General features: G+C 33.9%; 1 protein-coding gene across 4 annotated transcripts in view; it reads right to left on the bottom strand.

The window, feature by feature from the left end:
* FSTL5 (follistatin like 5) overlaps positions 1-26,639 on the bottom strand; it is a 715,161-nt gene that overhangs the window by 564,269 nt on the left and 124,253 nt on the right. For 2 of the 4 annotated variants that reach the window (XM_044767022.2, XM_044767023.2), the window contains exon 3: positions 24,938-24,971. In XM_044767022.2, the coding sequence (XP_044622957.2) occupies positions 24,938-24,971 (34 nt within the window). The remainder of the gene's footprint in view (positions 1-24,937; positions 24,972-26,639) is intronic. The other 2 variants (XM_070505002.1, XM_070505003.1) reach the window with 1 other exon arrangement.

The following is a 26,639-nucleotide window of genomic DNA, read 5'->3' on the forward strand; positions in this document are numbered from 1 at the left end:
AGTGTAAGCACCTTGTGACATATTCACACAGTGTAATCCCACATAGCAATAAAATGAACAAACTGTAGCTTCAAGCAATATGTGTTATAAATATTCTAGAATGTTGAACACAAAGAATTCAATTATTTCATTTATATATGGTTAAAAGAGGTAAAATTAAACTCATTTTCAGAAGTCACGATCATGGGTAACTCTTGAAGTTGCTACTGATTGAGTAGTGAGTTGGCACGAGAGGAAATTTGGAAGGTTCAGTGACATGGTATACATCAAATTGTATACTGCCAATTTGTTTATTTTCTTATGTAAATTATACCATAATAAAGCATTCATTTAAAAATGTTATGAAAATTGCATAAAATTGGAAATTTGTTATAAGTATATTGTTAAACATTCTGAAATTTAAATTCTGATGGCCTGGATTAATATAATGACCATGAGTGAGATAACCTTGCCAACTTGTCTTCATCGTGATTTTCATAAAACTGAAACATTTAGTATAAAATAAAGCATATACAGATGTTCTACATAGTGATAGTAAAAGTTAAATGATCAAAGAACCGTGGTGCCAAGTCACGGCTTAGGCACAGGTGAAGGAGTTAGGAAACTAACCTCAAGATCCATTGCTTAATTTTCAACAGTATCTCTTAATGCTTTAGAATATTTAGGTTCACTTAATTTTGGTAAGAAAGAGTGACATTGGATAAAGGACGGTTATTTGACTAAGCTTGATTCAATAACAAAGTCATCTTTAATATGTTTTTTAATCTAGCGATAGTTTATAACTCATGCACTATTCTCCTGACAGGGACAGAAAAATCTTATTGAATATTCCTGTTCTGTAGAAACAATGATGTGATATGTGCTCTTATAATATAGAAGAAAAACAATGAGTTATTTAATACAATTTTCATCCATGTTCCAGAAGATAAACATCATTACCCAAAAGACAATAAACTAGATAGAAAAAAATGCTGGACTCTGATCTCCTTTAGCATGAATGACTTTAGGTCATTCTCTTTTTTTTTCATATTTAATATGGAGGATGAAGTGCCTAAATTCAGACTTGATTTACTCAGTCTTCCTCTAGGATAGAAATTTGCACTGTAGTATTTTAAATTAAACCGGCTTAGTTAATCCACAGCTATTGAAATGCAAGAACGTTTCTCTTCTATCTATTTAGCTTACATAAAGGGATTGGATTTTATAAAAAAATTAAATTGAAAAGAAAAAATAAATAGAAAGGGAGAAATGAAAAATTGACCTTTGATTGATGGAAGCTTCTAACATCCTGCAAAAAGTGTCCAATAATTACATACATTTACACTACTAGTTAGCAATAGATGTGTTCTCTTTTAACAAAGCCTTCTTAGAAATGCCATTCCTTTAACAATAATCAGAACTGACAGCCTGGTCCACCTTTTATGATAACGTTGCATGCAGACTTGTTAATCTGACCCATTGAAATAAATGAAAAATGTACTTGTGCCCCAGTCTAATTGTTGGCAGGAGCATTTTAGCAGGCTTTAATTTTCACTTCACTGTAATATCTCCTCTCAATCCAATGTAAACGTTAACCAGAGCTGGCACTATTAATAGCATGCTAGGATCTGGGGTAGGGGCAAAGGAGTGTACTTGGAGTGAACCAGAACATGACCTTCATTGTTAATGAAATGCAGCAGTTCTGTGGAAAGGCAAAAGCACAAAATGAATACAATAATTGTTTCAGTAGGAACCTGCATAATGCAAAAAGCTACAAATATAACATACGTCACCCAAAAAAGCACTCTTTGGATTCATATTTCAAGGTTATAGGAGCTCTGATTGCCCTTTAAATTACCAGTAGACAATGTAAGAGAAAGTAATACATCTTGATATATAATTAATAATATTTAAAAGCATTAACTCACAGACTTGAAGCTAATAGGTGGCATAAAAATAAAAATAATAAAACTGCTATATACAGAGAATAAGTATTATTTTTTATTCCTATGTTACTTTGTGCATACATAAAAATTTCAATATCATTTAGTATCTTGTGCTTCTTCCTATTTACATTATATAAATTATCTTTCAACTCAATGTATTTCGGCACAGCTCTCTACAGATTAAATGTAGTAGTGGCTATAAAGATGAACAGGAGCATGGTAGTGTTGCTGTGCGGTTTTTTACATGCAATTTTAAGCAAATTTTCTAGGCATTTTTTGTTTCCTTTTGCTTTGTTTTGTTTTAAGAAATAGAACCTGTTACATCTTTGGACAATTTTCCCAACTATTTACTAGTACAGAATATAAACATAAGTGGTGATTCTGAACCATTTCTTGAAGCTTTGTTCCTACTTGTAGGTTAATTTGCTTTTTATAGAGTTCAACACACTGAACTTGGGAGTTTAGGAGACAACACTATTCCAAAATAAAAAGTTGTATCATGTCATATATCTCAAACCCTTTTTTCCAATTTCTAATGCATTTGTATACCTATAAAATGATAAATTTGTCAAAGCACCCTGGAGTGGTGACGCATTATTGCTAAAGATCATAGAGAAGTTAAATAGGATGCATAGTCTTGCATTATAACATGATTGTCATGATAACAAGAAAAAATAGTGGAGGAACATATGAGAAACAATTCACATACCATACAGTCACCCATTTAAAGTGTACAATTTAATGACTGTTAGTATATTCACAGGACTGTGCAACAATCACTACAATCTAATTTTAGAACATTTTCAACACCCGATAAAGAAGCCCCACACCCATTAATAGTCACTCTCCATCCTTCTCCTTACTTCTCCTGCCCAGTCAACTACTAATTTACTTTCTGCATTTATAGATTTGACAGTTCTGGACATTTTATATAAATGCAACTATACAATATACGGCCTTTTGTATCCGGCTTCTTTCACCTAGTGTGTTTTCAAGGTTCATCCATCCATGTTGTAGCATATATTGGTATTTCATTTCTTTTTCTAACAGAACAATATTCCATTGTATTATACCAAATTTGTTCATCTATTCATCAGTTGATAGGTATTTGGAATGTTTGAAATTTTTTGCTATTATGAGTAATGTTGCTATGAACATTTGTGTACAAGTTTTGTCTAAACCTATGTTATTATTTCTCTTGAATATATACGTAGGAGATGTATTGCTGGGCCATTTGGTAACTCTGTGTTTAAGTTGATTAGATTCTGAGGAATGCTCTATAGCCTAATAAAAATCAGAAACACTAGAACAGTTTATAGATGCCCTCAGGAAGGAAAAAGACAGCTGCTTCACTGCCTTCTTACTTGGCTATAGTGTTATGGGAAATGTGCAGGACAGTGAAAACTAGGGTGCAATAATGCCTGGAAGATTGGGGGTTCATAGTTAGGGGAACTCTGAAGTTAGATATTCAGTGCCACTCTTGTGCTGAGCCATCATTCTCTTTATCATCAAACAATTAAGATTTCCATCCCCAGAGTCACATCAGCTTGTATACCAAAGGATCTGACTTGAATTTCTGGAATAAGCTCCCCACAAATTGGTCCCTCGTCCAGAGATCAGAGTCTCCAAAGTAAAACCAGGACATATGGTTGGACATATGGCCTAACAGCGGGATAGAATATTTAAAATCATATTTTCCTAAAAATTTAGAGACATAGTGCTTCCTGTATTTTCAGTCTTATCTCTGTCCGGCCCTCTCAATGAACAGGTGCTTGTCACTGTACTCTGTTCACTCTTAGACATTGTTTAAGTTGTGTCTATTGCTTGGGAAGTGAATCCCTATTATAAATAATTTTCAAGCTTTGCCCACTTTTCATGTAAAATCTCACTCTTCCAAAAGGCTTCCTAAAATCTATTATTTGTTCTTCCTCTCTAGAGTCTTGTTTATTCTACTGTAATATTTCTCTGCCTGTGTATTTTTGACTTATCTAGTAGATCACAAGCTTCTAGAGGACAAGTGAAATATTTCATGAGTTTGCATCTTTGATAAGCCTAGGTGAGTACTTTTCACCTATGTGGATATTCAGTAGGTATGTAGAGTCTAAATCCCTATGTGATGCTCTGTGTTCAAAGGGTAATAGGCAGGAATACACTATCTTGTGCACATCAAATGTTGATACACAACTTGCATGAACCCTCCCTGGGGGCATCTCTGGGAGGCAGCAGACAGAAGAGAGACATAAACTCAAATATCACCTTTCAGGTTTGGGCAAAGAAAAATATGATTTATCCTGAGGAACATGCACCCACAGAAATCTTCATGATTTTTCAGAGGTAAAAATACTGAATTTTAATAAGCTTTATACCAGCTCTTCAGATTATCAACACTGATTCTCTTGCCTTGATGCAATTTTAAATATCTGAGCAGGATATATAAATTCTTCAAGTAAACATGGACTATCAGTGAAAACAAAAATCACAGCGAAAACGAAATAATGTAACCCAGATTTCATTTCAGTCATAGCTCAAAACATTCCAATTATTTCTTCAATTAAGAAAACCTGTGAAAAATATTACATAAAAGGAGATAGTCCTAAGCCTATAAATTTAATCTACCCTGCTAATGAATTTTGGTAGAAAAATATCCAATTGACAAAACTTGAAAATCTCATAGAAGCTTTATTTTATCTATGGCTTTTAGGTAAATTATATAGGAAAAAATTTAGATATATCGAATTGGTTGGAATCATAGCATATGTCTCTACTTTGGACACTAGTAAATAAGAGTCTTTTTGTTTGTTTTTGTAGAGGCTTAGATTAGGTTATGTAAGTGAATTTTAGGTTGTCAACAGCCTTAAATCAAACATTTGAGATATTTTTTTTTCTTCCTTGGTTAGTCATTGCAGCTTATGAAGGACTTGTCCGCAGGCAATTTTTGGAAGAGATATAAAGACATGCCTGCAAATACCAGGCAGTAAGCAAAAGTGCATTGCTCTAGATAAAGGTACTGGGCAACCTGGATTTAAGCAAAATAGAAGCCATATGGATCTCTGAAACCAAAATGCACTATATGTGGATAGAAAATTCCATAGCACACTCAAAAGCCTTATAAAGCTCAGTAAAGGAGCAATCCTGGCTCCTGAGTACAGTCTATGGCAGCTTGAGTCGCCCCACCCTCAGTGCGTGTGCGGAAGCAGTGGTACCTCAGCGGACGCTGCCAGTGGGCTGCAGAGGCCCGAGTCATCAGATTTAACTGAAACAAGAGTTCAATTGTATGGAAAAGAGAATCTTCCTGTATACCTATCATTTAGACTTCAAAGAGCAGAATAGTAATTTACTACTTGCATTAGGCTTTTCAGCCTTGTCTACAGAGAATGACTTTTATACAGTAAGGCAGCTGGATTTCAGGCATGCTACAGAACACTAAAGAGATCCTGGTTTTAAATTATAATTTTCAGCCTGAGGTTTGATACTTCAAATTTCATTTTGCATTCGGGGCTAAAGAGGAAACTGTGGAAGAACTAAACTGGAATTCATTAAGTTAATCCACATGCCCAAGATTTAAAAAGTAATACAATAACTTTAGATGTTCAAGTTACATTTAGTTGGCTGTCCAGGAATTTTCTGCACCTTGAGAGAATATGTTTGATAAATTTGTGGAATTGAGATCATAAAAGAAAGCAAGCAAAAAAGAGGCCCATGACAGGAAGGCAGATAGGATGGTGATAGATTCAATCCATGCTGTAGTAAGATGGCAACATCTCCTGGGTGGGATTATCGAAGTCAAAAAAGTGAAGGTGCACACGATTTGTTTGAACAATGGATGAATTTAGCAGACTCAGAACATAGTGACTCTGAAATCTTAGAAAAACAAGAAGAGTCTGGACAGAAACATAAGGATGGTAAAAGGAGCAAGTAGTTAGATCCAGGAACATGTTACCCATGGCTTTTCTAAAAGGAGAAGAGAACCAGTAGGAAAATAAAACAATAGAAGTTATCTTCCATTATTGCATAAAAAATATCAGGTGGAAATGCCACTCAAGATCTAAAGCATTCAAAATCTAAGAAGTGATGGTCACTTAGATAACTCATGATAGACCTATAGCCCTCACTGTGTTCTCAGTACAAACTCTCTGAAGCATTAGCAGATGTTTAAGTTTGGAATCTTCTGAGAGAGATGTTACAACCAAAATAGGAGTAAAACCTTCCCCATGAGATAGGATTCACAGGTCTGAACAATTCCACAGTAACAAGGCAGTATAATGAGCCTCTTGTGGCAAGGCACTGGAAATGTTAGTCCACAAGAAAGGATGGAGGCTTGGTCGCTGCAAAGAATCCACATTCCCTGTAGCATTGGAGAGCCAGAAACATAGGGCTTAAGGAAAAGAAAAAGGTACTGGATTCAGTTTTATTCATTACTTCTGATTTGGCTATTTGATTTGCTTCCTGACTGAATGACTCAAGCCACAATTCAACTGTTTCCTCAGTCATGGAGCCAGATCCCAGTTGCCACTGCCCTCGATACAGACTTTGGTGACTGCTTTTATTCTCTGATTTCATGAGCGTGCTCCAATAACATGTTTTGCCACACACACACTGCCCACTGAGGCACCATATACAATTCAGCATGCATGCATACACAGCCTGAAAGTCAGTGCCTATGCGGCAAGCTTTGACCGGTGTATATAAGGGTCGATGGATAAGTTCAGATAAATTCTTACCCCTTCGCCCCCACAGATAGACTATTTGCAGATGGAATAGCTTCATATGGTTTCACTACAGATGTCCTGTGAGATCAAACAACTAGTTTGTTATAAAGTGTGACAGCAAGCTTTGTAGAGCACTGCCTCTCTGGCTCTCCAACATTCTCTTTCTCTCGTCCTTATTTACTATCCCTCAATTCCTGAGGATGTGCTCTCCATAAAACATTAGCATGTAAGCCTTTCGAAGGCTCTGCTTTTAAGATAAACTCAGTTAAGACAGGAAATTAAAAGAGGTTTAATATGCTGGATGAGAAAGAAAAGTGCATAAATTAAGACTTGCTAAAGCTGGTTTTACTGTATATTTCCAAACTTCAAGAGAAGGTGGTCATGTCTCAAAAGCCATCATCTGAGAAAGAAGAGAGTGTTCATAAGCAATTACTCTTCTCCCAGATAAGGTAAATATGGTGCCATAATTAATCTCTTGGTCAGAGTCTTCTTTTGGTTGAAACTAATTTCAAAGTTCATAGATATGGGGAACCGGCATAGATTAATTGGCATCCTAGAGTGGTTGAAACAAAGTATATTTTTATGCTCTAGCCTCATTCAGATAGCATTGAGATTCTGTTTTGGTCTTTGTCAAATCTAAATCCTAGGTTCTGAAAACATAATTCTGACCAGAATACCTTCATCTGGGTTCTAGAAATGAACTTCTTTACAAAACTTGTTGGAGAGAAATACAGACTGTGATAATCTTTGGACTCTCAAAAAGAGAGGCACATCAGACTTGGTATTGATCTAATTGAGATTCTCAGTTTGTGAGAGAACCATACCAACCCTGTGGAAAACAGATGCCCAGGCTGCAGCTGCTGAAAGAAGCCTCATTACAAGCGAGCTCTGATGTCCCCGAGGGCTCATGCTGAGCAAGATAAGGAATGGAGACAATTCTATTTTCTTTGGATTTGAAGGGGCTAGATAATTGATTTTGGGGGATTTTAATTCCTTTGGACTTTAGTGTCTATGGATTTTAACTTACATGGGGATTTAGTTTTCTGATTAAATTTCTTTAATAGCTTCCCCAGGCTTCAAATAAGAATGAGATTTGTAATTGTATTGAGGTATCTCTATGTTCTTGGCATTTTTCGGAGTATCTTTCTAACATTAAATAATCTCAATATAGAACTTTGGATGAAATATAGTTCACAACAGGGCTGGGCATGATTTGGGAATTCTAAGAGAATTGGAATAGATTTTCAGATTTGGAGGAAGTAGTCTTAGAGTTAAAGCTATCTTTTTCTGAGCAATTTCAGCATCTTCTAGAGACAAAATCTACACTAACCATCAAATACATCAGTAACACTGCTTGATATTGGGTTTGTGATTTCATGAAGTCTAGTAACCGCCTCAATTAATTCCAAGAAGGATGCTCACACTGCAAATTGAAGATAGGTTTAATCATTTAGTTAAATGGTTTAAAAGTAATGTTTAAAAAAAATCTAGATGGAGAGGTGGGAGCTCTCTGCTCCTATTCTCTAGTAATTTTCCCTTCAGGTCAAGCTTTGAAAGTGCCTGGATGGTTAGTCCATGTGGAATCCTCCTGCTGTGGTTGAGATCACAGGGTCTGTGGTGTGCAGACCACATGCCAGATTGGCTGTATGCTGTCATCTGTAGATTACTTGCCAGCCCTGTTCTTTCTAGAATGACCAGACAATAGCCAAAGTCTTTGCAACATCTCTACCTGACCTTGTTTCTGTTTTTTTTCAGATAAATTCACTCAAGACTCAGAGCCCTAAAATAAAACTGAAAGCATTTTTCTCAAAGTGTCTCCTGATACTTCCAAATTTTATTACACCACACTAAAATTCTGTTTTTGTTTGTTTGTTTGTTTTTGAGAAAGATTAGCCCTGAGCTAACTACTGCCAATCCTCCTCTTTTTGCTGAGGAAGGCTGGCCCTGAGTTAACATCTGTGCCCATCTTCCTCTACTGTATATGTGGGATGCTTACCACAGCACTGCTTTTGCCAAATGGTGCCATGTCTGCACCCGGGATCCAAACCAGCGTACCTCGGGCCAGCGAGAAGTGGAACGTGCGAACTTAACCACTGCACCACCGGGCCAGCCCCCCGCACTAAAATTCTTATAAAAAATATCTGGTACCTAAGAAATGCATATGTACTGAGGAAGTTGTGTTAGATATGCAATGGAGGCACTATGACTCAATAGTTTTCCTTGCCATTTTGAACAACAATTTAAAGCACGTTAATCTTGGAACACCAACACCATCAGTCTACTAGAGGGCACACGATTTTGTGTACTTTTTAGCTATTTATTTTCATACTTCCAGAAGACCACTTGCTAAGTTAGCATAATAGGGTCAACAGAGGATGGGATCAGGAAGAACAGCAAAACATGCTAGATAATGAGACAACAGTGGATAGCATGTTTTCCTAATACATAAAGATATGTTTCATCATATCTTTCATGAAACTCTCAAGTTTTTCAAAATATGATTTTATCTCATGTAAGCCAATGTTCTTCCAAATGTGGTCCCCTTTTCTAAGCTTTTTCTAGTGCAAATTTCCCTATTCATTGTACCTTTCTTAAGTGGTATTTTCCAACTCATTATACCTTCTCAAGCAGTATTGACTGGGACTAGACAATAATCTTCATGATGATGATGATCATCATCATCATCATCACCATCGTCTACATCATGACAGCATACAGACCATCTGGCATGTGATCTGCACACCATAGGCCCTGATAGCTCAATTGCAAGGGTTCCTGCCTTGAGCCCCTTGCTCTAGAGCCCCCCCCCACCCCCCCAGCCCTTGCCCTCCTCTGGCTCTTCCCCTTTTGGCAAGGTCAGCAGTTCATGGGGCTAAGTCCAAGTCTGTGCCTTGCTCTCTTCTGGGCCTTGCTCAGGGAAATTGGACTCCAGAATTCCCTAACAATGGCGCTGAGCCTGCTTCATGGACCTGCACAGGTCACTTCTCAGGGCAGATTTTTTTTCTTTTTTAATTTTCCCCAGGGGTAAAACAATGGAAAAGGCATGCATATATGTGTAACAGAAGAGGAGGGAAAACCAAGGAGTGTGAGGGGATGGGTGGAGTACTTTATTTGTAGTCTTGGTCCAGGTCCCATAAACCTTAGAGTCGGACCTGTTTAAAACAGGAATTAAGCAAGACTATGCAAGTTAGTATAGTTTGAGACAAACTTCATAGGTTTGACCTGCTTAGAATATTGTTTCCCATTTAATTTCCAAAAATCCTATTGACATCTAACACTGTAGTTAATTGATGACGGTAATTTGATAATTGTTTTAATTGTGGATAATTATTTTCTTATTTTGCAGCATATTGGGTAAAAGTAATTCTTGAATAATGGCAAGATGTTCGTGCTGATGTATTCTAGTCTATCATGGAAACCATAAATGCAGTTTAGATTATTTTTCCCTTCACCACTGTTGACACTAAAGCTAGCTTACCATACTTTTGTTTTATCCACACACATAATATCTTCTTGTGTTTGTGTCCAGTAGGTTTACATTTCTTTAATTAAAAAGTAAGAAAAATCAGTGCCATTTGCTGACTCAGTGTTCTTTCTCAAGTTCCAGAAAGCTAGAGAAAGCATTCTAACTGAGCTCAGACCCGGTTCCTGTTCCTCTGTCCTCCTCAGTTAATACTTCAGCGTGAGGGTGCGACACATTTTTCCTTCTTTCATTTCAGTCTAGATAAATCTGTCTTCCTCATTAACTACCCCCATCAATTCCATATTGAGTGATATTTTTGGTAACAAAACATGGAAACAAGTAAACAATCTGTTAAAAGTCTATATTGCCCACATATTTATTGCATGGTTGAAGTAATTAACCTACTCATATCTACACACATTTATCCTAATCAAAGACTTAAGCAACTTCCTATTGTTGGTTCTATAGCCCTTTGATTATGTTGCTCAAAATTTTTTGGCCTGTAAATTTGACTTTGTCAGTCAGCTGTGAAGAAAGCTCTTTCTCTTCACATCTGAAATTTGGCATTTTTTATAATATGACACATACTTTTCCTGAACTGGGGAAAATAGAATTTTGGTAATACATGTATAATCCCTAAAGCTTCTTATAAAATGAAAACACTTTGCACTTATCACAATTTATGTATGTTATTCATTAAAAATTTAGGGAGGCATAACATATGATCCGGATATCAATTGTTTTAATTCATAGTGAAAATGTGTGCTTCCACATTTATGACCCTCAACTCTTAAAATTAAGTGAAATTTTATGTATGACAATAAATGTAAAAAGTTAATAAAGGCTATCCCATATGGTTTTCCTACATTATACGTTTGAAAAATGACGGAAAAGGAATATCTTTGTTATTGTCTAAACATAGAAGACTGGTAAAAGTAATCAATTTTGAGAGAAAACAACATATTACATTTCTATGTAGCAATAGTCTAAATAATCCATCATGGATTGCATTAAACGCTTTCATGTGAAAGTACATTGACATTTTGTAACTGAATATGTCTTCTAGTTCAGTCATCATTTATTCACAAATATTTTCTGAACACTTTTTAAGAAGAAGGCATTTGACAGGGTGTTAATAGAGAGACAAAAACTGGATAAGTCCTGATTTTAACGATAAAGAAACTCTGTGTGCTCGTGTGTGTGTGTTTGTGTGTTGTAATACATAGCTTTTCAAAGATGGAAAGCAATTTAATTTTATCTCTTTACATATCTAAGTATATATATAAATATATAAAAATTTATTCAAAATATATATTTTATATGTAAGCTTATGGAAATTATTGTGAATAATGATAGTTAATATTATATATAATATGAACATATATCTGTCCATATACAAATATGCACATACATCATAAACTGCAATCTAATTAGATTTAATCAACATTCACTGCATACCTATCAGATTCCAGGTAATATGCTAAGTACTGTCATATATTATCACATTCATTATCTTATGTGACCATAAAAAGAAAATCTTTTTTTAAAAAATCCCAAAATTATAAATTGGAAAATTTATAGAGAAATTTAAAAATATGTGATTAATACATTTTTAAAAATTTGATTAAGTAACCCTACACATTCATCTTTTGATTAGCCAGGGTCATAGGACACAAGTCCTATGGATAAACTCATGCTCTGGATAAAACTACTTCAGTTATTGAACAAAATGAATTTAAGGTAAATCTGTTTAGTCAAAATTAAATTCAATATTTGTTAAAATAGATGATTAAGTTCAATGCTGTGAATAATACTGATGTTGAAAGGTATCCTTAGCCTTACTACAGATATTTTTCTGCTTCCATCTAAGATAATTCATTACATAGTCATTAAACAATTCCCCAAATCTTAGTTCATACGTAAAATCACTGAGTAAATTAAAAGTATTTAAGCTAACATTATTGAATATTAACTATGTGCTGAAACTGTTCCAAACTCTTCTATGTGTAATCATAATTAATCCTCACAACAACCCAATTAGATGAGTGCTCTTGGTGGTACCTCATTTAGAGAAGAGAAAATTAAGGCTCAAACTAATGAGGTAACTTGCCTACAGTCACATGGCTAGTGAGTTTAAGCCAGAATTTAGCCCAGGCAGTTTGACTCTTCATCACATGGCATTGTTCTTTGACGCTGTTTAACCAGGCAGAAAAGAATGAAGTTACTTCTCATCAAATGAAAAAAAAACAAAGAAGCATTTCTATTAAACAGTATGCTTTTTTGCCACATATTTATCATGTGCTGTTTGCAGATTGAACCAAATGACTACCGCCTTATAGGCCCCTTATAAAAGGTAATTTAACGTTTTAATTTTACTTGTTTATTTTATAATTGATGTTTGAAATAAATAAAATTAACTTTCACTTGTTCAAATCACAAAACAATTAAATTATTTATTTTAGGGCAAAGGTTTATGTTTTTCTCCCATGTAATTAGTCCCACCTATTTCACATTTTTATTAGCTACGAAGCATGCGTTTTTCATTGGGATTCTGACATTTAAATAATTAACCTATGTACTCACTTTTTGAGGACACAGGACTTTTCCATCTTGCAATGGACACAATGTAGTTTATATTGATTACTATGTAGTTTCAAACAATGAGCACATTCTCATATATAGACTTACCCCAAATTAGAAAGATTTCACTATATCATACATGCAATAGGATGCATATAGATAATTAGGAGAACAACAATCCCAAGTAAAATCAGTAAGTTTATTTAAATTAAGCTTCAAGCATTTATTAGCTGTATAATCTTTGGTGCGTTACTTAACCTTCAGGATTCATTTTCCTCACATAAAAATTGTGTCTACTTTTCAGAGTTTTTTTATAGATATAATAAACTGAAGAAACGAAAAAATAGATGTGTGGTACATGGCCAAGAATTGATGTATATCAGCTCTCCTTTTAGGTCTTTACAACAAGCATAACAACAACAAAACAAATACACAAACAGAAAATACGTCACATCCATGATAACATAATATTGTGATAGTATCATTTTGTTATTTACATAAGCTATATTATATGATCTATCATATAGATCATATAATTTATAATATTGCATATAATACATTAACATTTTAAACTAACATTATATTTACATATAATAGCCTTCACACCAAGATTTTTTTTAAGGATAACTTAAAACACTGTTTATTAAAAATTATAATGGAGGGCTTGCCTGGTGGCATAGTGGTTAAGTTTGTGCACTCAGCTTCAGTGGCCCAGGATTTGCGGGTTTGGACCCTGGGTGTGGACCTAGACACTGTTCATCAAGCCATGCTGTGGCAGCATCCCACATACAAAATAGAGGAAGATTGGCAACTGATGTTAGCTGAGGGCCAATCTTCCTTACTAAAAAGAAAAAAAAAATTATAATGGAACAATAAAGTCCTACCATGCTTGTGAGAGAATAGAAATTTGCATAATAAAGCAGAAGAATTACCACACCAGAAAACCCAGAAAAGTAATGATAACTCTGGGGGTAAATTTTAAGTCTGACTGCTGTGTGTTCCAAGTCATCTTGTTAAAGCATTGCTCCTTCATTTCCCTGAGACGATAGAATGTTGATGAAGACCAAACAGGGCCAATAGAGGACATGGAGTCCTTTCCTTTTGTGGATTCATGAGAATTACTTCATGAAAATTACCATTTAATTACCATGATTCTGAACCACTGGGAAGAGATTTGGGGATAAGATTAAGAGAATCAGAATCAGAACTTATTTCTTCTGTAAGATCTGAAGGCTTGGGGGGTAATTTACAGGTAGCAGAATGCTAACCTCTCAAAGATGGAGTCTATTGTATGCTGCATGGATTCTGATTTACCAGCTTCCATCTACTTGCCTGCCTCCACCAACCTCTAGTACCAGTGTCTTAGAATGTTTCAGACAGGAACTGAGGTAAAGTAGACAAAGGGGATAGTTAGGGGAGGAGTAAGGAAGAAAAATTGCCTGTGCTTTTCATGGGATTTTAGCTGTTTTTTTAGAAAATAGCAACTATCCTGTGATATGGTCAGATTTCTTAGGAGATGCTATCTAAGATCCAGAAGGGTAGAAACTTTTCCTCATTTTGTCCACTACTATATCTCTAGTGCCAAGAACTGTATTTGACACATAGTTGATGGTCAACCCAAAAGTTTGAGTAAGTGACTGTATCAATCATCATCAGGTCTAGCTGAAGAATTTCCTATGGTTACGTTTGCAAGATAGATAGCACAACCTGGTTTTAACATGTACCTGAACAATGCATGTGTTTGCTCTACTCTTTGGGCTTAACACCTTGTACCTCCTGGTTGTCATTGCCTGCATCAGCCTTGCAGACAGGCTTCCTTCCTGGAGTCCTTCCCAACAATGTGGTAATTAGATCTCTCATAATCCTTTTTCTACTTACTCTTCCATACAGATCCCTAGTTGTTGTAGTCCTAGAATGGACTGATGCACTAACCAAGGCTCTTTGTTACAGACAATAGAATCTGCACTATTTTAAGTAAAAATATTTATTAAGAGGTATAGAACTTAGTTCACAGGATTAAAGAACGGGCTCTCTACTGAGCTCTTAGAACTTCTACAACCCCACCACAGAGCTGGAATCTCATAGTTCTTACTGCTTCCGCCATTCTCAGGACGAACTATGTAAGGAAGCTGTCATTCCAGCTGCTGGGTTCAGAACTACGCTGCCTTTGCCATTATCTGTAAAAGGAAAATTTCTGTCCCCAAACCATGCTTGTTTTCCAAAAAGAATTTCATAAAAGGCCATACTTGCATTAATCTGATAGGAGAAACCTAAAACACATCTAGAAGGCTAACTGCAAGGGAATCTTGAAATGTAGATGTAACTTTTAATTTTCTAGAGTTTGTAAAAAGTCAGTAAAAAGAAAGCATGTTAATTAGTGTTGAAATAGTTGTTGAGTCAACCAAATCACAGCATCCACCATTAACTGTTTGTAAACTTTTGAGAAACATAGGTATGCATTAACATTTCTGAAAGAAGAATACTGAAAGTTTTTTGCGGAAATATATGCATATATAAAAATTTTTGATTTCGCATAAATCAAAACGGCAATCATGATCATTTTTAGATAGATTATCAGTAAATTTACTTTCTTGTTAGTATGTAAAATTCTTCTGAGTGTGTATAATACATGGAAAGCTCTTAGCAGAAGACTTGGCAATAAAGAAGTACTCATAAATGCTAACTATTCATTTATATAAAATCAAGATAAAGCAAGGAAACACCTTATGCAGGGCACTTATCAATTACACGGAAATTGTGAGTTACTCTAATTACTATTTTTAACTCTCTGAAGTCGTTTGACTTTTTAAATGACCATGCATTAACATGGAGAGAAAAAAATATTGTATATGTGGTTCTGTATGCATCTATCTATATGCTTATATGTTTATATAGCTCTTTTACCTTAGAAGCAAATTCAGAAACATTTAACCTTCCATGACACATCAACAGAAAGGCTGTAAACAGGAGAGGCCCACAGATGCTTTGTTCCACATTTTCTTGCACTCCAGAGAATAACCAGAGAAAAGACCTCTCTGAATGAGGATGATGACGGTGGGGTGGGGGCAATCATACATGTTTATTGAGCAGGGTTTTTTGTGCCCCCCACTATTCTCAGTGCTCTTAGAGACAATTCTCTATGGGTCTCTTGCATTTTTGCATGCCTTGAGAGAAAAGACACTGACTGTTTTTTATTTCAGACTTTCTTTTTAGGGATTTAGTGTAGTAAATATCCTAGGAAGGTAAAAAAAGTGTCTCCCTCTGGAGCAAAGGGCAAGAATGTTTACTATCAAGTGTAATAAAGAAAATGTCTCTCTACAGAGTAAATGTCAAGTATGTTTCCTGTCCATTATGAAATATTTGAGATTCCTAAGCTGGGCCAGGGAGGAGAGTGTTCCTCTCCTGTAACACAAAATGCTGCAAGCACAGGCATCATCTGGTCCTCTTCTCATGGCCCTGTGTGATCTGGCACAAATGCTGGTACTCTGGCTATTGCTATGACTGTGAGTAATAAACTGTTCATTGTCTCTGATACAGGAGTCTTGTGTCTTCTGCCAGCATCCAGGAAACTGTGAGCCTCACTTGTTAGTTTGTGAAGAAGGTGAAATGTCAGACCCTGCAGAGTTCTTGCAAAGTGTTCTGAATTAAATAACTTATTTAATCATCAAAACAATCATCCTATCAAGAAGGAACTATTATTACCCATATTTCATACAGATGAGGACATTAGTACACTGAGGTCAAGTAATTTGCCTTTAGTCACACAGATATGTAGTGGTAGACCCAGGATTGAAATTTACTCTGGTTCTACAGTCTGAGTGCTAAACCACCAAGAAACTGATTTCATGATCATTGTGCAGGTTTTAGCTTTTGTTCTGTTTGTTGTCAGAGAAAGATGGAACAATAATTTCAGAGATTGCAAAAACTCCTTGCACCTTGTTAAATTGGAAAACTGCTTGGCTTGTTCCCAATACTTTTCAATGCAGTACCAATTAATCAACATCAGTCTTCCATCTAGCCTGCGCAATCTCTTCACACTAGCATTACTCCTGTCCTCAAATTTGCTAGTGATACTTTCCTGGTTATAAATAACTCTTTGAATTTATTCTCCTATATACTCTGATTTATCCTTTATTTCTCATCAGCCTAACATTAATATTTGAACATTTGTAATCCGCTAACGCCCCATGACCTAGAATATTTTCCCTTATTCCTCATCTCTCCCGTACCTTCCCATTCTTCTAGACAATATCTTGTCTTCCTATAAAATGAAAAGGCTTATCACCAAGAGTTCATTCCCAGGTGCCCTCCCCATTATTATTTGATGCAACTGAACTTATCATATCTTCTCCTTTTCTGAATTCTTCTGGCAGACCAACATTACCACAAAACTTCTGGCATAAAGCAGTATTTCTAAATGTAACAGTAGTTAACTGATAATTAATGAGTTAAATTAGATGTGGCTTTGTTTTTTTTAATTTATCACAAATTAGTACTCCTTGATAACACTGTACTTCCCAAAGAATAATTTTCTAGATGTGTTTATGTTCAAAGCAGTGTCGACTGCATTGGACTATTCTTTTCTTCTATGAATCTGCATGCATCATGGTAGGGACATGATAAGAATAATGTTAGTCTAGATATAAATATGACAGTACACAGAGGTTATTTAATATCAGTAGGTCAAATGTCTTCAAGTTTTGAAAATTTGTGGATTATAACAGAATTATGTAAAATAATGAGGCAAAATAAAGTTATCATGTCTTGACCTCTAATCTTAACATTTTATGAAATTAAAGCTTATTTTTTCTGTAAATATGTTTCTACAATGTTTCTATGTTTCTACAATGGATGTATTAAAAATGTATTAAAAGATATTTCAAAAAATATTGAAATAAGAACTCACAAAACCAAGAGCTTTTCATTTCACTCAGAAGGGTCATACTCTTTATCTCACTTAATCCTTAAAACAGCTCTGTGTGGTATATTATATTTATATGGATTATAGGTGAGAAGGGAGATTAAAAGTTCTTAAGTGGGGGAAAAATAATTGAGCCTAAGTGTGCTGAGTATAAACCAAATGATACATCTTGAAAATTGTTATATAAATCAGTACTTCTCAGAATGTGGTTCTTGTAGCTCCAGCGCTTTGAATGATAATAGCTGTTTCCTGAAAAGCAGGTGGTGGGGGAAGGACATCCTTGGTCAAATACAACGGAAATGCTTAATGAGGCAAAGGTAAGCATCACTAAAGGATTATATAGAAATTTTGCAATATCACAGTCACATTTGACCGGAGTTTTCCCCTATTTTCCAGTGTTCAATGGATAAGGATTCCACACACCAACAATTTAAGGAAACGATGGTATTAATTTTAGCAAAATGGCATGCATTTTCTTCCAGTGAAAACATTTACATCATATTATCTAAGTAATTCAAAAAAAAAGTTACCTGTAAATGAGTTAAAACTATGAAATGCATCTTATAATTATTTAACAGAAAAATTATTTGGTTTTTGTAATAATAGGTAAAACTCTAAATTAATCCATCGCAGTTAGACAAAAAAATATATGTCTGCTTTGATTCCTAGAAGTCAGTAAGTGTAATATCACTTACAGAGTTACAGATCCTTTTTGTATAAAATTTATATCCTTCATAATTAAAAACAATTTAAAATAACTTGCAAAACACTTAAATATTGTTATGTTAAAGGTTAAGATCTTGGGTAAGAAGGAAGAAATGCACATTTAAAAAACACAAGTAAACACAATCTCTTTAATAAAGTCAAATTTCATGTTTAAAGTGGCCCGGGGAGATTAAGCAAAAAGGAAAACTGATAGACCATATAACTTCTCATTGGCACACAAAACAGGGACTTTTGCAAAAAGAATGTAACATTCGCAGGACCATTTCAAGAACCACGCTCTTTCACAAAAGCTAACCATTGCAAATAAGCGAAGTTATTTCATCAAGCCATCAAACACATTTTGGTTAATATTACTTGATATTTCTTGAAACATGACATTCAACTATTTCAGGAAACAGTTTATGGAATGTTTTTAAAAAATTTTTCAGGAAACCATTTAACTCTACTAAAAGTTTAGAATAAAAAGATTATTGGTGACTGAAGGAAAGATCAATATTGAGATGTCAGTGTACAGGTAAAAAAAAATATTGGATTATGTAAAAAAAGTCTGAATAATATTCGTGTGATATTATACACAGCATTAAATCATTATTTAATTTATTAGTTAAAAGATTAAATCCAGTTACTCTGGATTGTTTTCCCAATATCATCACACCTCTCGTGCCTTGATTTCTTTTAGATAGCACTGCCTCCTGGTGGGCAAAGAGAGCTGTAAAATTAATCCTTTGGAACTAAAATAAATGACCCATTGGATTAGATGGTGTATTGGTATCCTTTGGAAGACTAGAGAATGTACGCAAAAGGGCGGAGGAAGATGATGCGTTTGGCATAACATAAATCGTGTCCTTCTTGGCGTAAATGAGAAACGTGATCAGATACTTTTTGAAACCTCTTCTGGTTGATGATAAAGGCACTATTAGGGAGAGAAGGATGTTTGTCTTCCTGTTTGTTGTGGCCGGAGGACATGCATCAAGATCGCCTAAAATTGTACCAAGTTGTTTAAATGATTTTCTTAAAGAATGGAGGATGAATTTTATCTTAATTCTTAGAGAAAAGTTATTACATACACTGAAATCTACACTACTTGAAAATTATTTAATGAGGTATGTGTGGGTACCATTTAGATTATAGTGAAAATATTACCATTAATTTATTTTTCCTTTATGAAATTATAATAAGAAATTAAATTGCTATATTTTTGAAAATTTGTCAAAATAAGAATTACTATCTTATGTATATAATGGTTTCCAGAATTTTCATCTGTATAGTATCATTTTTATTTCAAAAACTCACTCACATTATCACAAAAACATCACTCACATAAAGAGATATGATCACTATTTTAAAATAGTAAAAGATCATAAATGGAACAGATGTCAGCTAATGAACTCGGAAGATCTGACAATGTGTTCATAATAATTGGGAATTACATTTTTTAATTGATTTCTTACTCAACAACCAATTTATATTCATATAGTTAAGTTAGATGTAAAGTGAAATCGATTGAAATATTTGAGATGCTTATATTAGTAATTAAAGAATTGCCAATCATACACTAAGTTGTCTACATATAACATTGATATTTTGCTGCAAGATAATCAATAATTACCCATGAAAATACATTTTACCCCCATTTAATTTCAAAGGTGCATTTTTAATAAAACAAGTAGAGTGAAAATAGAATTGTTTTGATATAATGCAATCGCTATGGCATAAAACGTATATAAAACAATTATTGTTCCTTCACATCTTTTACGGTATTTAATTATTTTTTAAAAATTATTGTCAAAAGTCTGCCATAAATACACTTGTCTGGGGTTTATCCAGCATTAACGGTTGCCAAAAACAAACAAATAAACAAAACTATAAATCCTTTGGTTGACATTTTCTAGAGGTTGAGTTTTCTGGTCTTTTAGGTGTTTGGACTTCCTAAGGATTATAACCATGGAATAAGATAGGCAGAACCCACAGTTTTCATAAATCCTATAAACAATAATTTATCTCAGCAATAGTGTTCTGAACAGAATACCAGAGAACCTAATATTCATAGTGTATGATACTGTAATCCATTAAAAATAGAGAGACTCTGAAATTCACATAATGGCAAGAATCTCCATTTCAGGTATTACTTATTGTACTAGCTATATGTTATTTCCTAAACATAAAGACATACAACAATTAGACAAAAAGTCTCATAAAGGGCTCATGTATATAAATTACCATCTTTCAGTTTTACGCAATATTTTCATTTATTAATGTAATGTATCCAATGGCTTTTAGGAACGAGAATTTAAAGATCTATTCCTATCCATTACTGTTCCTGACTAGCTACTTGACCTTGAAGAAGTGAGCTAACCTCAGGAACTCTGTGAGATTATTCTAGTGAAAAGCTCTCTGAATATTCATACAATCTATATATACATATATATATGTATATATCCCTATATATATCAGATGATGTTCAGTGCTCTCAGTTGCCAATTTTGAGATGTAGGAAATAAAGGAGAATCTGAACCCATAGTTGTATAAAAATAAATAGAAAATTGTGTGTATATGCCTTTGTGCACTTGTGTGTGTGTATAAAGACTGCAGGTTCCACAGTTCTTTAAAAGCATTTATTGACCCAAACACACACCTTTAATTGATTAGATATGGTATTAACAACGTTTTTATTTATGGTTCAATGTAGATAAGAATGTATGTTCCACAGGGAGCACAATTGTGCGACTTAACATTTACATATACATAAATGTATATGACATATTTTCCATGTAGAATCTATTGAGAATTGTAGATTTGAAGGATAAATGTTTGTAATAATGGCATTGTCCCACTTCCTTACAGAAGTATAAGCCTCAGAATTTCAGATATATAAAGGACTTTTGATATCATGGGATATGTTGGCTAATATTCACCATAAAAGAGGAATTACTTGTAGAGGGGTTAAGTCAGTTATCAAAGATCACAAGTATTTAGTGACCAAGCTGGCACAATTCTTACATATGTTCCTTAGAACATTACTATGTCACATTTATTATCTATTTTTTTCTTAAAGTTACAAAGCATTGAGCAGTATTTATATAAATTGGCAGTAGGGAAAATACTTGCAACCATGCCATTAAATAAAAATAACACATAAATAATAAAATTCACAAATATCAACTCATGAAAATGTAAAAAGCATTGCTAACAACAGTATTTTAAATTTACCTAATGTACAATAGGTAATTGATTAAATAAAATATTATCCATTTTAAAATAGAACAAAAATGATATTTACTTTGCATGTGATTTTTCAAAATGCTGTCATGTTTAAATGCTAAACCTTATCTAATAGCGTGTGTTTGAGGATTAAAATGAGATAATATATGTAAAAAGCTCAGTACAGTGTCTGATATCTATTAGATATTTAAGAAAAGATGAGTGTTAATAACATGTAAGTGACCATTAGAGAGCTAATTTTAATCCTCAGTGTCTCCCAAGTGTAAAGTCTCAACCAAAATAGAACTAGCAATGAAAGGGGAACATACTTAATTTTTATCACTTCTTGATGGGAAGAGCCAAGAGTATCCGCTGGAAAAAAGAGAAGGGGAAAATGGCGTGATAAAAGCCACTGGACCTTTTTGGTGAACGAACTGTCAAACATTCTTTTATCGACAGAGCGAGGCTAAAGCAGATACTCAGGAGCATGCTATAGCATAACCATACGCACACTTTCCACGGTGATATTATCCTTCAATTGTAGTAAACATTTTAAACTATTTTTGGAAATTAAAAACATAACTAAGTTGATGGAATTTTTAAAGCAAAAATCATTTAAATTTTCCTTAGAAACTGTTACTGTTTCATCACTGAGCATTCTAAAGATGCTCTTAAATGTAAAAGAGTAAACTAATCACAAATTAAAATACTGCCCTGAGAAATACTGGCAGAGGATAATTGATTTTTTGTGTTTCTTACATTAGAACTATTCTTCAAAGGAGATTATTTCCTAATAATATTTATAAAATTATCAATGGATTTTAAACCACGATGTACTCTATTTTAACATATCTGTAATGTCATTGAAGAACAGTGTGAAATATGGCTTCCCGAATAGTTGATCTTTCTTTCAAACCTGTAGGACTGTCTTCTTTTTCCTGCTTTAATCTTCGATGCAACTTTAAGGGAGGATATCTTAAACATTGTAAACTTCAAAATTGTGTTACAAATGGAGATTAGGCTCTAATTCGTTTAACAATAGGCAATCTAAACACAAAAATCAATTGAGAATCTAGTGGCATACTATTGTTGAACCAAAGTTCATTTTGCCAGTTAGATTCCATAGAAATATAATTTAGAATATGTAAAAGCATGGATTTCTATGGTATTTCAAAGCAATATTAGAATAAGAGCATGTGCAAGTGCCAAATAATCAATCAGTTAGAGAGTGAATTGTAAGTTTCTAAACATTTCAATATACATCTCTCTGTACACAGAGGAAAGAGGGATGGATTTTCAGAGAGTGCTTGGTGCCTTAATGTAATTTCAGGTCACTGGTATCATGAGGTTGGGATTGTTTTTACAAGGAGAAATAGGCACAGAATTAGAAAGAATTTAAGCAGGAAATTAGAAGATTAAAGACTTCCTCTGCATACACTTCTGACAACGTACATAAACATGTTCTAACAAATAAGATTACCAATTAGTCAGGAAGTCTAAAAAATTACTAGATGAGATTTGTATCAAATAAGGTCATAGTTCCCATTTCAATAATTAGTTAAGAAATGTCCAATATTTGATTTTCAAAATTTTTATCATTTACCAGTGGATAAACTATTGCTTTTATGACTCAATTTCTTTTCCTCCTAATATTGATATTTAAAAACATTTTTAAATGCCCATTCTTAATTTCCGGTAAGAAAACTTTTCCAGAAGATTCTCATAAATAGTCAAGAAAAATATAGGGTTCTTCTAAGTAGAGCTTGGCAATAAGTCCTAATGTAACCATATATCTCTGATTTACTTGCAATTCAATAGTCTAGAAGCCATAATGTGAGAGTTCTGAACCAAGTGTCAGCCAAGAACAGTGAAAGAAGTGACAAGCATCATCTTGAAAGTTTTATTGCATTATAAAAGAAAACATGTTCCTAGATAGCAGTTGGAAAAACATAATTTCTACTACTTCAGATGATATGATTTATGCACCCCAAGGCAATACAGCATCAAGAAGAAAGATATACTAAACTTATTTAAATCAGAACAGAATTATAAATATGATTTAAGATTAAGCTGAAACACTAGTACCTTTCATGAGAAGGAAGATGTTCACTCAGTGTGCTTAAAATGCATATATTATTTAAATGCACATCATACAGCACATCTCTGAATAGAAATTCCCTTTTGCAACAGAAAAGCATAAAAATTTGAGTTAATATGAGTGTTTTGAGGATAAATAACTATAATAATTTCTCATATACAATAACAAGCCTTACTTCAGTTTTCTGAAAAAGACCACAGATAGTTTGGAAAGCCCTAGACGGGCAGTCTTACAAAATTTATTTGAATAAAATATGTGTAGAAAAATAAAAAAGTATGTCTTTCATATTCTTCAGTAATACAGACATCAGAGATGACCAAACGTGGAAAAAAATTATGTCAGTCAGTTGCAGGTAAATGTGCAGAGAAGATTCTATTTTGACTTGTTATAAATAAGCAAGAATGGTATCGTCAATCTAGAGAGCCTCAGAAGTGTTAAATGCCCTTTCTTCATTTCAACAGTACACACAAACTTAGTGACTTCTCCTCAGCTATTTTTTTATTTTTGTAGAACTCTGAAAAAAATAAACACAATAAACTCATCTTCCCATGCAAAAAGGATGGAAAGAAACAGCATAATTGTGCTTCACTCCACAATCAGGCTTGGTACTAGGACATATTTGGGGAGGGATAGGTGGGCGAGTATGTCCAAAGTGTAGAATAAGAAGTGCCAGCATCTAAATGGAGAGGCCAGAGGAATTAACCCAGGAAAAATCTGTGAAGTTCCATCACTATGATCAGGAGGAACAAAAGTTAGTGGAAAGCTTTGTTGAAGGATTACCTAGAATAATTTATTATCTCAATGAGTAAACTTCAAACTTAAGAATGTCTTTATGGAGAAAAGAATCTCCCTATGTCCAACTAGAGTTACCTATGCCATATTAAAAGCTAACGTCAACTTTTAATATATAAATGTTTCTTGCTTTTTCATAGAAAATAAGATGAGACAGCAGTGACTATAAATGGTTCTTCATGAGATACATTTTGAAAAGGTTCATCCACTGAATCATAGATGTGACAGAACACCAGCTCTTATGGACAATGGTTGGTGGAGGAATTCCACAAGAACAATTCAGGGAACAAACAGAAAACTGTGTTGAAGCTTCCAAAAGCACTATATGATGAAAGGAAATTTCAATAGAGAATCCACATTGGCTTTGGAGAATTCCCAAAAGGCTCACAGTGGCTTCAAAATCACACACGTTTTTGAATTTTCATTATTTCTCATTTTTATTTTCAAAGTAGCATCAAATCTTGTTTTTTCTATACTTACATGAATTTTTGAAACTATGATCTTAAAACAGTCATTTCTTACCTTTGATTCTTGAGCTTTCTTGACTTTTTTCCTGCTGGAATTAAAACAGAAATAGGTCAAAATCTGTAAGTATGTGATCAATAGCCTGATATAAAGTATATCTATATCTATAGTATAACTATATCTAAAGACTTGTCAAAATGTTTTGTTGTACATATACCCACGAATCATTGTAACACAGTTCTCATCTTAACAAATACTATGTCAAATCTTTTATCAGAGTAGTAATCATTCTTAGGGGACATAAATTTCTCTAAGAAACCAATACATTATATAAATATGGATTTATAAACAAACAAATAATTAATGAATAATAAATAAATTATCATGTGGCTCAAATGCCTTAGGTCATTCCAGTTAATTCCAACAGATATTGAATGATGTCTTCAGAATTTGCTTTCAACATCACTACATTAATCAAAAATTGTTGCTAAAGGAGAAAGTTTAAGGGCAAACAGTGGAGAATTCACCGAAGAAAAACACAAAAGATGTTTCAACTATCTTCCCTTCAATTTAACTTAGAATTGGTCCATGTCTCACTTCTCTAAGGCTAAAGTTGACAACAATTCTATTATTTATTCAAAGGCTGCTTCAGTCAGACCTATCTATCAATTTGACATACTCCTTATTAGTTACCAGGCAACCCCAAAAGAACTAGCTTGCTTTAAAGTTTTTAAGTAGAAATTGAGCACTCTATAACTTCTCAATTAATGTTCAAGCATTCAAGCACAGTTTACTCTGTCTAAAAGTTACAGGGTCTCACACTAAAAATAATTTTGAAATATGTTTCTAATAAAAAGTGGCAATTATACATACATACATATGTATGTATAGACTGAACTGCAGAATTGTATGAATGCTAATAAATTTTGGTAAAATTTATAACTATAGTAAAAAAATGAAGAACTTATTTTGCTGCAAGCATTAATTCCATAGGCAGATTTTGAGAATAAAAGTGCATATTAACAAATTATATTTATTCAGCCAGTTAACGCAATGTATGATTCTATTAGACTTTAAGACTGTGTTCTAATTCTCTTATCCTAACTCTTCAGCCTTTGTATTTGAATTTGGTACTGTCTTTTGTTAATGAAATGATTTTTTTTTCAGTTTTGATTTATTTTTAATTTAGAGTATCTGATGTTCATTTAAAATAAAATTTAAATATAAATCACTTGTCTTAAAAATATATTATTTCATAATTATAGGACAAGCAGCCTTAAAAACCAGAGGTATTTGCTAGTGAAAAAAAATCTCTCTGTATCTCTCTCCTCCTCCTTAGCCAATCATTCATTCATTTAGTCATTCATTCTTTTAACAAATACGTATAGACCAGTTTTATGCGCCAGACACTGTTCCAGGTGATAAGGCTATAAGGTATGAACAAAACAGAAAAAAATCATGTCCTTATGAAACATACTCAATAATGATATTAAGTTCTATTTAGAAAAGGAAATATCAATCAGTGATATTCAGAATGGGGTTCTTTTAACTCTAGTGCTTTGAATGATAATAGATATTTCCTGAAAGGTGAGTGAGTGGGGGAAAGAGATTCTTGCTCAAATACAAAAAATATATGTGTTTTAGGGGCCAGCCCGGTGGTGCAGCAGTTAAGTGCACACATTCCGCTTCTCAGCGGCCCGGGGTTCACTGGTTGGAATCCTGGATGTGGACATGGCACCACTTGGCAAGCCATGCTGTG

The sequence above is a fragment of the Equus asinus genome, chromosome 3 (assembly GCF_041296235.1).
Source record: "Equus asinus isolate D_3611 breed Donkey chromosome 3, EquAss-T2T_v2, whole genome shotgun sequence".
Taxonomy (NCBI): domain Eukaryota; kingdom Metazoa; phylum Chordata; class Mammalia; order Perissodactyla; family Equidae; genus Equus; species Equus asinus.